The sequence below is a fragment of the Salvia hispanica genome, chromosome 2 (assembly GCF_023119035.1).
Source record: "Salvia hispanica cultivar TCC Black 2014 chromosome 2, UniMelb_Shisp_WGS_1.0, whole genome shotgun sequence".
Taxonomy (NCBI): domain Eukaryota; kingdom Viridiplantae; phylum Streptophyta; class Magnoliopsida; order Lamiales; family Lamiaceae; genus Salvia; species Salvia hispanica.
The window spans coordinates 24622292-24637881 of NC_062966.1; the positions used below are offsets into that span (position 1 = coordinate 24622292).

The window sequence follows — 15590 nt, forward strand, 5'->3', positions numbered from 1 at the left end:
TAGTAGATTAGGACAAGACGGAATACTTGTGAAAATAGTTTATACATGGCTGTTTTTTTTTTTTTTTTGAAATTTCAATAATATTCAAATTTTTATCCATCGTATGTAGTACTATTTCGATAATATAAGTATAAAGAGACTGTAGTCTCATTATCTGCACAATTTCTCATTTTTATTTGTGAAGAGTAATATCTTTAGTCATTTTTTTATGTCTTTTTGTATTAAAAACATTTTGATTATTTTGATATCCTTTATTTTTTAATTTGTAAAACTTATAACATGATTATTTTTTTGTGGACTTTGTTTGTATTGACGAAATTAAAATAATATAATTAGATTGCTTTCTCTTATGAAAGAGGTGTTGCTTCATCATAGATTCAAAACAATAGGCTAACCAACACGCCATTTCACATGCCATTTTTTAATATATATGCGTGTTATAATTAGCATTGTTTTAATCACCAGCAAATCACACTACATTATTTGTTAATTGATTCCAATTCTCCCAAACACAAGAAAGCAAAGAAAAATGGCGATTTCCACAACTGCGGCAGTTCCGATCGTCGCTGAAACGTCGCCGTTTTCCAATTCCAAGCTCGCTCACTTCTCCTCTCTTCAGTTCCCCAGTGAGCTCCGCATTTCTCAATTTTCAAGCCGTTGCCTCAAATCTAAGCCCCGCCATTCAACGCTTACGCCGGTAATTAGTCTCGTGTGTGTGTTTGTTTGTTTGAAGGAAGTAAATTAGTTAGATGTCAGTTTAATTCTGTTTCGAGTTTAGCCTCCGTTTGAATTGTTGAGAAACGTTGATTGCGAATTTGTGCATCTGTGGAATGATTTGAGTTTAATTCTGTTTCGAGTTTAGCCTCAGTTTAATTCTGTTTCGAGTTTAGCCTCCATTATTTCGTCGTTTCTCAGAATCACGTTGATGTTTGATTTATTTTTCCATACTTGTTTACTGTTTTTAGTGGAATGATTTGACTCTTGGCAAACAAGAAGGTGATATGCAGAGTTTCCAAGTTGCACGTGAATTTCTGTAGATTCTGGTTTTAGTTGTCGTTATTAGAAAATTGAATAGATGTGAGTTTTTGTAATTAGAGCATACTACTAAAAGAAGGCTTTTGGGGGATCTGGAGTTTCACTTGTGGAGCATTTTAATGCTGCGGTTTATGTTCAGTTCTTGTGGTATATAGCTTGATGGCCTTGATATATTTAGCTAAGGATACGTGCATACCATAGCTGCACCTCATTCACTCAATGTGAGCAATATACTCTGTATGAAATTAAAATGATAGTGAAATAAAAATGTTGGTGACAGTTTGATCTGTTTTATGAGCTTAAATTATAAGATAAGCTCGCTATCTTTCAGCTTTTATTGCTCATACAACATGTAGTAAATTGTGTGTGGGCAACTAATCTGCAAGTTCAGAAAAATGAGGACCTTTGTGCGTGTGGGTTATCTTTCTCGTGTCATTCTAGACTTCGAGTACCTTTGGTTGTTGTTTTTTCTCTTTTCACCTAAAGGCTGTTCTCTTCAAAGGAGGTAAAGGAAAATATGTGGAATAGAAAGTTAGAAATGTATAACTGATACAAAGTGTACACATCACTCATCACTCTCACTGTACTTTCTAGTGTCCTTAAGTTATTGTGAATTCTTCTTCTTAAAGTTCTTCCACCTGTGCATGGTAACTAGACTCTATCCGGCTTCCTCACTAATACTTTGGATTTTACTCTCTAAGGTTGCATCAAAGAAGCAGTCATTCACTTCATTTGAGGAGTTGTTGGAGAATTCTGATAAGCCAATTCTGGTTGACTTCTATGCTACTTGGTAGTGCCTCTTGTACTTGTTTACTTTCATCTATCTGTATATCTTTATCCAAGGGGTTTGGTGTTGATTTACTCTTGGATTTTAGTAATATATAAATGCTGTTGTCTTAACTAAATGGACATTTCCCCCTTCAGTGACTCTCCCCATAATCTCTGGATCCCCACTAGAGTCTGAAGTTTAGTTCTCTGGCGCTGCATTTATACACTTAAGTTGGAGATGCCTTAATACAGTTATGCTATTCCTTTTTGCCTTTTCCAGGTGTGGTCCTTGTCAGTTTATGGTTCCTATTCTGGATCAAGTAGGTACTTCAATGAATGATAGGCTCCAGATTGTAAAAATTGATACAGAGAAGTATCCCAGCATTGCAGACAAATACAAAATACAAGCATTGCCAACATTCATTTTGTTTAAGGATGGGGAACCATTTGATCGCTTTGTAAGTAATTGTGTTTAATTGCATTTGTTTAATGCTGGTCAAATTTGTGAATTCATGTTATAGTTTGGTGCTTAGCAGGAGAAGATGAGTGAATGATTGCTTTAAGCAAATATCTGCAAGTGTAAATTAATACAATAGTTTGGGCACACCAAACACCAAATATAATCCCCTAACCTTTTGGTGGTATGTATAGAGGAAGGCCTACATGAATTTAGATTAGAGATTCTGGACTGAGAATTGTATGGATCCACTAGTTTAGTTGTGATATGTTGTTATTTGAAATTCTATTACTATTTGGTTCAGCTGGAGAATGGTGCATATAAAACCTGAAATGGACATCAACTGTGGAGAAAGTCTTTTTTAGTATCCCTTCTATCTTTGCTTAGATGGACTTGGTTTGCAGGCATCCAAGGACATATATGTGTATGTATATATAGAAATAGGGCCGGTGCTAGATGAAGGCATCCCCCCCCCCCCCCCAACAAAAATATAAAAATAAAACAACTGTTTCACTAATATAGCTGGTATGGGCATCAGTCAGAGACCAAAGTTGGTATCTTGTTAGAAATGTGAATCCTCAAGCTTGAGGATGATTTAGATTATTGATTCCTTCTTGTTGCATTGCTAATTATTTCTTGTATTACCTAATTCACATATCTGTTTTCAGGAAGGTGCAATGGGCAAAGACAAGCTTATTGAACGCATAGAAGCTTCACTAGAAGTTAAACAGTAGTGCCAGTTTGTGGTGAGCCAAGATGCCTATACTATATATAATCTCTTCAGAAAGTAAATATAAACTGAGGTGACCCCCAAACTAACTGCTCACCCATGATTTTTTCTCAGCTACCATGATATAACGTGATCTATAAGGATCGCAGAAGGTTATAGAGGAAGATGGAGAAAGTGTTGTAACTTGCAATGGGACTGTGCTTGTTAATTCTTATATTTAGCATTATCAACCAAACCAAACAGATTTTTAATCAAGCAACTTGTTTGTTTTTGTTGCTCAAACATGTCAGGGAAATGAATTTCATATTCTAGTTGCTTTAAAATGTTGTCACATGATTGAGTGTTATATAGTTCAGAAATCATCATGCTCACCAACACATACGATCTATCTACCTTCTGCACCATCCCTTTGGTCTTTTCAACACATAACTTCTTCTGTTCTGAAAAATAAGCATATTTCTACACTGGATGGCATGAAAACCTTATAAGCCGTATGAGATAGCAATTTGGTTTCGAGATTGTTGAATGTGAATGTCTATTATGGATTTCAAGGCTGATATCATCCATTCAGCCTATAAGCTAATTCAAAAATATGTTATATTTGATTTTGTGAGTCATGTGACCAGGCACTTCTGCAAAACAAAGTCGTGGCTATCTAACATTCTCAATTAGAAATATATGAAAGACCTTGCTTTGAAGATAAAACAAGAGATGATTAAGGCAATGAAACTAATCATTAGTTAAAGTTGATATACATATCATACCTATTTTCAATACTTTCTACTCCTTCCGTCCGTGAATAGGAGTCCCTTTTTTCCATTTTAGTTCGTCCGCGAATAGGAGTCCCGGTTCACTTTTACCATAAATGGTACTAAGGTCCCACCTCCACCTAACTCATTCCACTTACATTTCATTTAAAACTAATACATACAAGTGAGACTCATATTCCACTAACTTTTTTCTATCCACTTTTCTTAACTTTTCTTAAAACCCGTGCCGCCATTGAATGGGATTCCTAATGACGGACGGAGGGAGTAGTAAACATGAAATGGCATATTTGCCAAGACGTTAAATGAAATCAATCGAACGTTTCAACTACTAATTATTTAACATGCTCATAAGCAACAATCCGTTGTAGTCTAGTTGTTTAAGGATACTCGTCTCTCACCCGAGAGACCTGGGTTCAAGTCCCGGCAACTGTTTTGAGTCAATTTTTCAAGCATTTAGTGATTATATACGTCGCCCATTTTATATATTGTAGTATATAAATTTAATCTCACTTGTCATAGCTTTTTCTTTTTGGAATAATTTCCCATAATGTATTAAAATCCTGACTTTGCACATTGTATCATGTATTCCTCATTAGGCAATAATAACAATCGGTATTCTCTCCGTGGACCCTTACGGTCGACCCACATAATTGTTGTGTGTATATATATCTTTTTTCATTACTTACAAGCTAGTTAACATTTTGGAAAAGTTTATGTGCAACTTATATTGTAGTATATGATTATTACAATTGTTGTTAAAACTAAACTAAAAAGTGCACTTATGAGAAATGTGATTAACTAGGATTGGTCACTAAGAGCAAATTGATACGAGTAATATATAGTCGGAGTGAACGAAACAAGAGATGAACATTAGGAGAAGAAGATCTTGACATCAGGGTTTGAGGAGAAAAGATAGAACATAGAGACAAATACAAGAGTAAATGAATTACATTGATAAACTGTCGAGAATAACAATCACAAAACACACTTTAATACTAGTAACTATATGGTTGGACTCATACTAGGATTTGGAAAAAAACCATAAAGAAAACCAGAAAATAATGGCTTAAAAAATAAGGAAATACTATTCCACCAAACATACTAAAAAGTGGATACAACTCTAGTCGCTTGTTGTGGTCGGACTCTAAGTTGTAAATCAGTATCATCACAAGATATCATCACTGCCTTCGTCCTTATATTTCAATGTGAAAGTGCTCAACTCCAGTCTAAGTATTGTGGTCACATTTTTCAATTTCCGTCAGTTTAACAAAATTTGCATACTTTATAATTACTTTTACTTGGAGATCGTAATGAGAAAAGGACTTTTGCAAAGTAACCTCTCTTACATATATTGATAAAATTCAGGAAGATACGTTCATACGTTTCATTGACACATGATTTAGCAGTACCATTATCGATAAATTATGAATCTGGATTTTGCCGAGACACAATTCAATATAATACCACTATCAACACCTCTAGCTAATAAATATTGAAAGTCATGAAATTAGTGCACGACAATAATACATACTTGGTGAAATATTTAAATATTGAGAAATAATTAATTAATTAATTGTTGTGACTTTATCATTCAATAATCTACAAGAGATATGTATCTCGCTTTGAACCTTTTTCAGTGATAACCACACTCATGTTACAGTTATGTGACTTGATCGAGATACTGCAATAATTAACAAATATGTTATCCATTTCCAAAGTAAATAACAAAAGGCTATGCGGTTAGCTTAACTATCTTGTCTCTTTTGGAAAACATAGTTTACACAATAAGAACCTTTACAAACCATACCTGAAAGTGTGTGTTTTCAATACAAATCCCAGCAATTTCTTAATGCTCAAAATACGAGATTTTAAATATACATGATCAGAATTAGTGTAGAAACAAATACAAAGTCTATGATTATTCCGAGTTCACCATTATATTGAAGTTGTTATCATAAATTGTACCTTCATTAGGCACACCCAAAACACATTCTACCATTTAGGTCTTAGCTAGGAAGATATTGATTTACGCAATTATATAAGATTGTCATCACCATCAATTTTATCTAAATTCACACGGATGAGAAAATTGAGATAAAAAGAAAAACAGAGATTTAATGTTATGTTTTCAAAATTTACTAATTGATCCGAAACTAATCATATTTCGTTATTTAAATGACTATCGGTCTAAAAGAAAGTATACAAAATATTAAACTTATTTTAATTACATTGACAACTCAAGTGGTTAATTAGTTACTTTTGTAAGTGAAAAATTATGAGTGTATTATGTAATTGGTGGTATTAAGAAAGATAATTGAAGAACATGGAACTCTGGAGTGGGGAAAAGAAGTAATGAGGAAAGAGTTGTGTTCGAAGAAAAAGAAGAAATGCGAAAAGGGAAAACAGAGTAAATAATAGTGGTGAGATAATGACGCACATCGAGAATATTTTTTGAGGGGGATAAAGCGACAGAGATCAGGTGACATTGAACCGAATTATGATAAAAAAAAAATACTAATAATAGTCGTTTTGCTGGAATTGAAATTGGTCTTACATAATTATTAATATTACTATCATTGACCATTTGTTGCAATGGTAAAAGCATGGAATTTGGAGTACCATGTTATATAATATCTGTATGTAAATGATATTAATGTAATTCTACTACTATAAATAACTGGGATCCAAAAATCGAAAAACAAAAAAATTTCAATGACTAATTCACCTCAATTACACTTCAAATACTTTCTATTGAGCTTGCAGTTTTACTTGTCACTCCTATTTATTTGATAAATGATACCATTAATTTTCCAATGTTCATTAAGAATTAATTAGACTTTCTTATAATTTGACTATATTTACTGAACAACAAAAACTCGATTTTTATTAAAAGTAACCCAAATCTTTCCTTTTCAATCCAATTAGTAATTTGTATAATTTAGAGATATAATATCTTTGTTATAACTTATAAGAGTAGTGATAAATGCAATAATTAGATTTTTTTAGATATTAAAAATTTAGATATTGATTCTTGATTATTAATTAGTAATTTGGTATGGATTAAGTACTCTCTTTATTCTCTGTTAACTAGATAAATTTTCTATTTTAGCACGTTCTAATATAATTAAATTATTTATATATTTATCAAAAAGGAGTATATTTTTTCTTTTTATGTATTGTCATTTCTTTTACTTTATTCTAATTTCACTCTAACACACTAACTTTTTTTTTCCTCAATCTATATACCAAAAAGAAAACAAGGATCGATGAGAGTACATATATATACCCGTCTACTGCACAATATTTTAAGAAATGGTTGATTAAAATTTGGGAAAAGATCGAATTAAAAATTTATGGATTTATTATTATCATAAACAATTTAGAGATTTAACAAAGTACCCAAAATTCTAAAGAAAGAAGCGAGAAAATAACCACTATTTCTCTGTGGAGGAACACAAGAGGGTTAGGACGTTTGGTTGAATTAGGTACAAGTCACTTTGTGCAGAAATTTTTATTTGATTTATTGAGTGCAATTTTAGTTTCTCTTTGCTTAATATCTTTTTCTCGATTCCACTGAATCAGCCATTTCAGCTTTTTGCGTGAGTTAAATTCAAAACTTGAATTAATTATTTTATCTTTTTATTCATAGTATTATTTAATTATTCAGATTATTTTAATTTTGTTTTTGCACTGACGCCACAATTTATGTTATTGCACGTTGGGCTTCTCTTAGGCCCAAATACTATGCATACCTTTCTTTTCACTTATAATTAGAAATAATACTCAGTGGGCTTCGCATAGGCCCAAGATTATGAATGCAGTTTTAAATACATTTACAAGTAATACTAACATGTCCAATTACTAAAACATTTTAATTACATTGTTACTATATTATAAAATAGTACCAACATATCCAATTACTAGAACATGTTATTACATTGTTAACATATCATTTGAGGGCAAGTTTAGAGGAGGCGGCGTCGACTGTTAAAACAAACACTAAAATTGTATTTTGCAAAACAAGTGCATATACTAGAAAATAAAATCGATCCATTATACTCTCTGGGTAGTTGGGCATTTTTTTTGGCACGAGATTTAAGAAATTGATGGGGTTAAAATAGATAGAGTAAAGTAAGGGATAAAACAACGTAAAAAAGATAAAGAAAAAGTAAAATATGAGAGATGATAAAGTTTTTACTAAAAAAAGGAAATGAAATAGTACAAATACAAGAAAACAAATTGATCTGATCCAATAGAGAAACGACGACAATTACAAGATAAGTTCGGGAAAGCTTCTTTTCGGGATTGTACTAGTCGAACTTATCTTGTAATTGTCGCCATTTATCTATTGGATGGTTCGGGTTTTCTTTACTTGGTTCTTTCCTGAACCTTATTGTCAAACCATGCTCCGAACCTTGTTGTCGAACCATGGTTCGACATTAAGGTTCGGGAAAGAACCAATTAAAGAAAACTCGAACCATCCAATAGATAAATGACGACAATTACAAGATAAGTTCGACTAGTACAGTCCGGGAAAGAAGCTTTCTCGAACTGTATATACTTGGTTCGACAATAAGATTCGGGAAAGAACCAAGTAAAGAAAACCCGAACCATATATATTTAGGCGAAAAAATAAATACTAGTACTATTACTGCGACTACCATCTAAAATTATCGGTAGGTTTGAGCCATACATCACGCGCTTGAGCATAATCTTAAACAATTTTGAAAGTTGTTGAATCTTTTCCTAGTTTGGAAGCAAAACATTATACAGCTCCTGCACAGGGGAAGTGGGCATGTTAAATAGAAAGGAAAAAGGCAACCATATTTCATCCCCATCATGATCTAGGTACTTGATTTTAAAGGTGGTTAATTCCTTATTCAATTTGGAACCAACTTTATTATATAATTCTGTATACTCTACTATCAAATTGTACAATAAACTCAAATGAAAAAGCATCGTTCCCATAGAGCATTTTAAATAAAGATTGACCTGTGGCCTCATGCCCCTTCTTCTAGTATGAGCTCTTGGCTTTGATGTTGAAGAAGAAGACCCCAAGCCGGCCTTGACTTCCATATTAAGTTTAAAATAAAAACCTATGCCAAGGTTTGGGTACAATATTTGAAGAGTTACGGGTTTTAAATACACAATTGGTAAAATAAGAAAGAGATAGAAAAAAAAATTGATTGGAGCAATGTAAGTGGAGAATGAAAAAAAATTTCAATAAAAAAAAAGGATTTTCTAAATTGAATTGGTCTATTTTAAGAGACATTAAGAAATAGCTACCAACGGAACCAGCATAATAGGTCAAGAGCAGTGTCCGCCATTTTTACAGAAAAGCTTCAAAATGGAAGAGAAAGAGAAGGGTGATTGGTGCAGATAGAGGAGTAGGTAGTAACATTACTTTATTAATGTTATGGAGTGGGGGTATTTTTATAGGGGGAATCCTTTAAAGTTTTATACTTTAATCTGATTGAGAGCATGGGATATTTTTATTAAAATTTTTATTTTCTTTCTTAACAAAGTGTCCTATATTTATATTTTTTCAATTACCAATTGAAAATTTATTGCAGTAATAGCTTTATAATGATTCATTATATCTACTCCCTTAGCAGGGATAGTTGTATTTTTTTTGGGATGACCCAACTAAGTCGAGTAATTTCCTTTTTTGATAAAAAATATTAAAATATTCAATCACTTTTATTTTATTCTATCACTTACTTTACTCTCTCTTTATCTATCCTACTTTATTTCAATAACTTATTTTTCAACGCAATTTCTTAATCTTCATGCCCAAAAGTTTTGACCTAACTTAGTTGGGACGGAGAGAGTATATTTTATATTTCCCGTCCCATAGAAGATGTCCTTTTTTTTTTAATTTGTCTCATTCAAGATGTCCAGTATCTATATTTACAAATAAATTGCTCTCTCTCTTTTCTAACTAAAATAAAAATAGTTGTTATTTTTAAAGTAAAAAATAGTAATACTACATATTAACTATAAAGTTATTTTTACCGTGAATAAATTTTTTTGCCATTAAGCCAGTAGCATAATTTATTTCTCAAATATACATTAGAATTAGTGTAGAAACAAATATTAAGTCTATGACTAGTCCGAGTTCACCATTATGTTGAAGTTGTTATAATAAATTGTACTCTTTCATTAGGCACACTCTAAACATATTCTACCATTTAGGAATTTAGGAAGACGTTGAATCATACAATTATATAAAACCAAAAATAAAAAAACCTCTAAAAAGTTTTATATGTCTAGTCTTGTCCAAGCTAATCAACCAGTTCAAGATACTTGCGCATCCTAATCGCATAACGGGTTTGGTCAATTATTATTTTTATTGAGTATAAACTGTTTGATGTAAAGAGTCACATACAGATCATGTTCAATTTATTTTCTATCAATAATAGTAATCCATCTGTTTCATAATAGATGTTACATTTTCCTTTTTAGTTTGTCCCATAAAATATGTCATATTTTCTCTTTTAGAAAAAGTTCCCTCTCACATTTATTATAAAATTATATTTTCTCTCACCACTTAATATACAAAATAAATCTCTTTAATTTTCGTGTCATTTTCCAAGTGTGACATTTACTATGTGATGGAAAGAGTATTTTTAAATTATTTTGATGGTTTTGTACCTATTATTTTATAATAAAATGTGAGTATATTAAATTAATAAAATATGAAATCTACTTATTATATATATTAAAAATAAAATGTAATTTTTATTAGTGACAAACCAAAATGCAAAAAATTGTACTCCAATATTAGTACTGTTGAACGATGAAGAAGTACATAGTGGGAAGGAGCGGCTGAAAATTAAAGTTGCATACGGAAGCTCTAAAAACAATGGTAGCTGCTAGCTGTCAAGTCATCTATAACCTATAGGCTAGCAATATCACATGGGAGAGTCTTTTCAGCATCTTTTAAAATTGTACGTCCTCCGTCGTATAATTCGGGTCACTTTGATCGGACACTGGTTTTAAGAATTATAATGAAATGTGGGTTGAAAAAGTTAGTGGAATGTGGGTTCTACTTTTATATATTAGTTTTATAATAGAATGTGAGTAGGAATGAGTTAGTGGAATATGAGGTTCACTACTAAAAATGATAAAAGTAAAATATGACAAATTATGTGGGACGGACCGAAATGAAAAACTAAGACAAATATCCGGGACGGATGAGGGACTACTAACATTAGTTTTTGAGTTATCCTTTCAATATATTTTTATTTATAAGGTTTTTATTGTAAGGGTTTTTTCAATTTAACATTATGTATTTAATTTTATATTTAAATTATAATAGTTGAGATTATTTTTTTTATAATATGTCTTCCGTCTTGTTTAAGATGTCTATTTTTTCTTTAATTTGATAAGGAATGAGAGGCCAAAAAAAAGATAGGTCTATCTCATCATCTGCAATCTAATCTGTAATTTGCCAAAATTTTATGCACATGTGCATATAATATAAGCTTAAAAGATAGTTTCAACAAATTTTTAAGAGTAAAAGCAAGAAAACGTGGAGGCAAACAAGATTTTACTATAGTAATAACAAGAGATAATTTTATTTATTTATTCAAGTATAGTTGACTACAGTTATATTTTCTAATTTAAATTTTAGCAGTGGACTTGGGTGTAAACTATCTTTATACTCTCAATTACTCCTTGTTATTAGGGATGTCAATCGGGCCAGCCCACTGGGTTTCGGGCCAACCCTATTCGGGTTGCGGGTCAATCGGGTGCGGGCTAATCGGGCTGTAATTTATTCGGGTTATAAAAGTTCAACCCTAACCCTAAAAGCTCGGGTTTCGGGCTAGCCCAACGGGCTAATCGGGTTGCTACCGATAAAATTAACATGCGTTCAATCCTATAAATAATAGTGAAAATTAGTTATATTTATAGAATGTAAAATATTTAATTATGATAAATTTGATATATATATGCTTAAACTCAAACATAAACATGATCAAATACTAATATTTGAGATTTATGTACAATAAAACATAAACATCAAGAAATTTTAAAGCATGTTTTAGAAATTTAAATATATTTTTTAGTGAATTTGAAGTTTCTAATTTATATATCTATTATTATGTTAATAAAAATTTAACATATAATTTATATATTTAATATATAAAAATAAAAGTTATTGTTTAGTAATCTATATTATAAAATAATCAATGAAGTGTCGAATTATAGTCAAACAAATAGAACGATAGAAATTTTATCGGGTTTTCGGGCCAGCCCATCGGGTTTTCGGGTCTGGCCCTAACGGGTTGCGGGTTAATCGGGTGCGGGCTAATCGGGCTGTAATTTTATCGGGCTAGAAATTTTCAGCCCTAACCCTGAAAATTTGGCGGGCTATTCGGGCCGACCCACGAGTTGCGGGCTACATTGACATCCCTACTTGTTATAGTACTCCCTTCGTTCCATTATAATCAATCAACTTTTCATTCTTGGTTGTTCTATTATAAAAGATTGATTTCTTCTTTTTTTGGCAAAAAGCCAAAAAAAATTTATGTTATTTTATTCACTTTTTCTTACTTTATTCTCTTTTACTTTTTCCTCTCGCATACTTTATTCTCACTTAACTCAATAAATATTACTCCCTTCATCCGCAAATAGGAGTCGGTTCATAATTACCATAAATGGTAAAGATGTCTTACATTCCACTCACATATCATTTAAAACTAAAATAAATAGGGGGGGAGTCCATATTTCACTAACTTTCTTCCATCCACTTTTCTTAGCATTTATTAAAATCCGTACTGGAAATGAATGGGACTTCTATTCGCGGACAACAATTTACTTAAATCCCATTCCCAGATGAAACTCTTCACTTATGGTGGATGGAGGGGTGTTACTATGATTTTTTTTATTATTATAAGTATTTATCTCTAATTTGAATTTGGCATGTTAATTTGAAATTTAATTGGAAGTACATCTTTTCAAATTTATGAACTTGTTACATTTATTGCATCAAACATAAACTTATTAAATCGCATTAATTCAGTTGCATCTCAAATATATGAAATTAAAATAAGAGATAAATATCAACACTATAATAATTAAATAAGTAAATTCAAGTAAAAGTTTTACTCAAGGTATATATGGAGATCGAGGATGGTAGTGGCACGAAGATGCGAATGCAAGTAACATGTCGGCTGATTTGTTCTCCGTTTTGTCATGGTTGAGGTGAAATTTTTCGGCACTTAGAAATGAATATTGGATGCGTTAAATAAATAGATAAAAAAGTAAGAGAAATGAAAAGGCAGAGAAAATAAAGTATAAAGTGAATAAAGTAGAGAGAATAAAGTAAGAGGTAAAGTAAGAAAAACAAAAAAGTTACCATATAAGGAAATGACTCAATTATGAAGAAACTTCCCGAAATAGTAAAATGACTCAACTATAGTGAAACGGAGGGAGTATGTTTCTAAGTAATCTTGAAATGATACATGTGACTAAATTGTACTCCCTCCATTATTATGATTTATTAAGGCAAGAAATGATAGTTGCACGTGGATGTGGTGGTGCAATCAAGCAATTAAACATTCATAGGATTAACTATTTGGTAGAACAAAAAGTGCAGCAACAATTTCACTTTGATTTTAGCCTCCAGGGAAAGAGCTGAGTGAGTGTTGCAGCCATGGCCACCAACTTCGGATCCATCCCCTTGATTGGTATCTCTTGAAATGCTCTTTACCATCATTTTGTTGATAATGAACTCCTCAATATTCCTAATCATACAACAATTTTTGTTGGTGTTTGCCTTGCTGAAACCGGAATCCCATGGCCCGTCTGCATAAACACTACTAAGTTCATCAAAATGCTAAGGAACAAGGAAGAAACTCTGATTTTTTTTCTCACACAAATCAGCATGAGTTGAATCTTAAAACTTAAGATACAAAAATATCTATAAAATTCCATAGAATAAGAAGACGAAAAGCACATATCTTTTCAACTTGTGGTGATTCTGCAACATCACACACGCTAATAAGTCCCCCCCTCTCACACACACATAGTAGTATTTAGAATTATTTCATTTCAGTCTCAGATGACAAAAATATTGATAGAATAAGGAAGAGAAAGACATTATTCTTACCACGTAAAAGAAGCCAGCATCTCTGCAAGCTTTGTCCAACTGTTGAACAACTTTTGCTACACTTTGATTTTGTAAGAGCATTTCAAGAGATACCAATCAAGGGGATGGATCCGAAGTTGGCGGCCATGGCTGCAGCACTTACTCATCCCTTTCCCTGCAGGCTAAAATCAAAGTGAAATTGTTGCTACGCCTTTTTGTTATACCAAATACTTACTCCTATAAATAGGAATGATGGCTTGATTGGGCCACCACAATCACATGCAACTATCATTTCTTATCTTAATCAATCAAACTCCTTCCGTCCGTGAATAAGAGCCTCATTTGTTTATGGCACGAATTTTTAAAAATATTAAGAAAAATGGGTGAAAGAAAGTTAGTGGAATAGCAGTCCCACTTATATATATTAGTTTTAAATGATATGTGAGTGGAATGAGTTAATGGAATGTGGAGCCTTTTTACCATTTATGGTCATTATGAACCGGGACTCATATTCATGAATGGACCAAAATGATAAAAAACGAGATCTATTCACGGACAGAGGAAATATAATGAAGGGAGTACAATTTAGTCACATGTGACATTTCTTAACTTTATGAATGATTTACAATTCAGATCACATCAACATTTATTCCCTTTGTTAGATGTATTATCGTGTAAATGAAGGAGTACAATGTAGTCACATGAAACATTTCTCTCCATTATCAATCATACTCCCTCGGTCCTTAAAGAATATACACTCTGGGGACGGCACGAGTTTTAATGCAAAATTGGTAAAGTAAAAAAGAGGTAGAGACAAAAAGTAATTAAAGTATTGTTAGTGGGGAATGGGTACCACCACATTAGAAAGAAAAAGTTTTCAAAATTAAAAAGTGTATATTCTTGTGGAACGAATTAAAAAAGAAAGAGCGTATATTTTATGAGACGAAAGGAGTATCATTTAACAACACAACATGATTTGATTTGACAATTATATTCAACAAGTTTTCACCAACAACCTTTTTACCACCAAGTTTTTGAATTTGACATTGTTATTGGGGAATGGGTACCACTACATTAGAAAGAAAAAATTTTCAAAATTAAAAAGTGTATATTCTTGTGGAACGAATTAAAAAAGAAAGAGTGTATATTTTTATGAGACGGAAGGAGTATCATTTAACAACACAACATGATTTGATTTGACAATTATATTCAACAAGTTTTCACCAACAACCTTTTTACCACCAAGTTTTTGAATTTGGCATTGTTAGTGGGGAATGGGTACCACCACATTAGAAAGAAAAAGTTTTCAAAATTAAAAAAGTGTATATTTTTGTAGAACAAATTAAAAAAAAATAGTATATATTTTTATGAGAGGGAAGGAGTATCATTTAACAACACAACATGATTTGATTTGACAATTATATTCAACAAGTTTTCACCAACAACCTTTTTACCACCAAGTTTTTGAATGTGGCAAATATGCACAAATTCATAAAAAAAAAATGACGTGCCTCTACATGGATGCACCGTCCATTCATTTAATAAAGCATTGAAATAAAATAATGAATTGTAGACTTAATTTACTTGTAAATTTGACTTTTAAATATATAGCTCCACAAAAAACCAACGAACACAATCTTATATAGTTTATAATTGTTTTAATTCTGGACAATTTCAAATCAATTTTATTCATGTTCAAAATTTGGTTCTATGTTATTTTTGTTATAATTTTTC

General features: G+C 31.7%; 1 protein-coding gene and 2 long non-coding RNA genes across 3 annotated transcripts; 1 reads left to right on the forward strand and 2 right to left on the reverse strand.

Moving 5' to 3' along the window:
• The first annotated feature begins 444 nt into the window (after positions 1–444).
• On the forward strand, positions 445–3313 carry LOC125204522 (thioredoxin-like protein slr0233). Its single transcript, XM_048103206.1, has 5 exons — positions 445–697; positions 1737–1825; positions 2084–2261; positions 2929–3006; positions 3105–3313. The coding sequence occupies exons 1-4, from the start codon at positions 530–532 to the stop codon at positions 2992–2994; spliced, it is 501 nt and encodes a 166-aa protein (XP_047959163.1). The 5' UTR covers positions 445–529; the 3' UTR covers positions 2995–3006; positions 3105–3313.
• A 4623-nt stretch (positions 3314–7936) lies between these two features.
• Positions 7937–9249, reverse strand: LOC125204695. The gene is made up of 2 exons (XR_007173619.1): positions 8753–9249; positions 7937–8536 (listed from the first exon to the last, which is right to left on the reverse strand). It is a non-coding gene; the product is annotated as an uncharacterized LOC125204695 (long non-coding RNA).
• A 3854-nt stretch (positions 9250–13103) lies between these two features.
• On the reverse strand, positions 13104–14055 carry LOC125208579. The gene is made up of 2 exons (XR_007174138.1): positions 13878–14055; positions 13104–13573 (listed from the first exon to the last, which is right to left on the reverse strand). It is a non-coding gene; the product is annotated as an uncharacterized LOC125208579 (long non-coding RNA).
• Between the last annotated feature and the right edge of the window lie 1535 nt (positions 14056–15590).

Coding starts and splice junctions, on each gene's coding strand:
- LOC125204522 (XM_048103206.1), top strand. CDS start 530: ATGGCGATTTCCACAACTGCGGCAGTTCCGATCGTCGCTGAAACGTCG. Junction 1,826..2,083: donor GTTGACTTCTATGCTACTTG/GTAGTGCCTCTT, acceptor TGCCTTTTCCAG/GTGTGGTCCTTGTCAGTTTA. Junction 2,262..2,928: donor GGGAACCATTTGATCGCTTT/GTAAGTAATTGT, acceptor ATCTGTTTTCAG/GAAGGTGCAATGGGCAAAGA.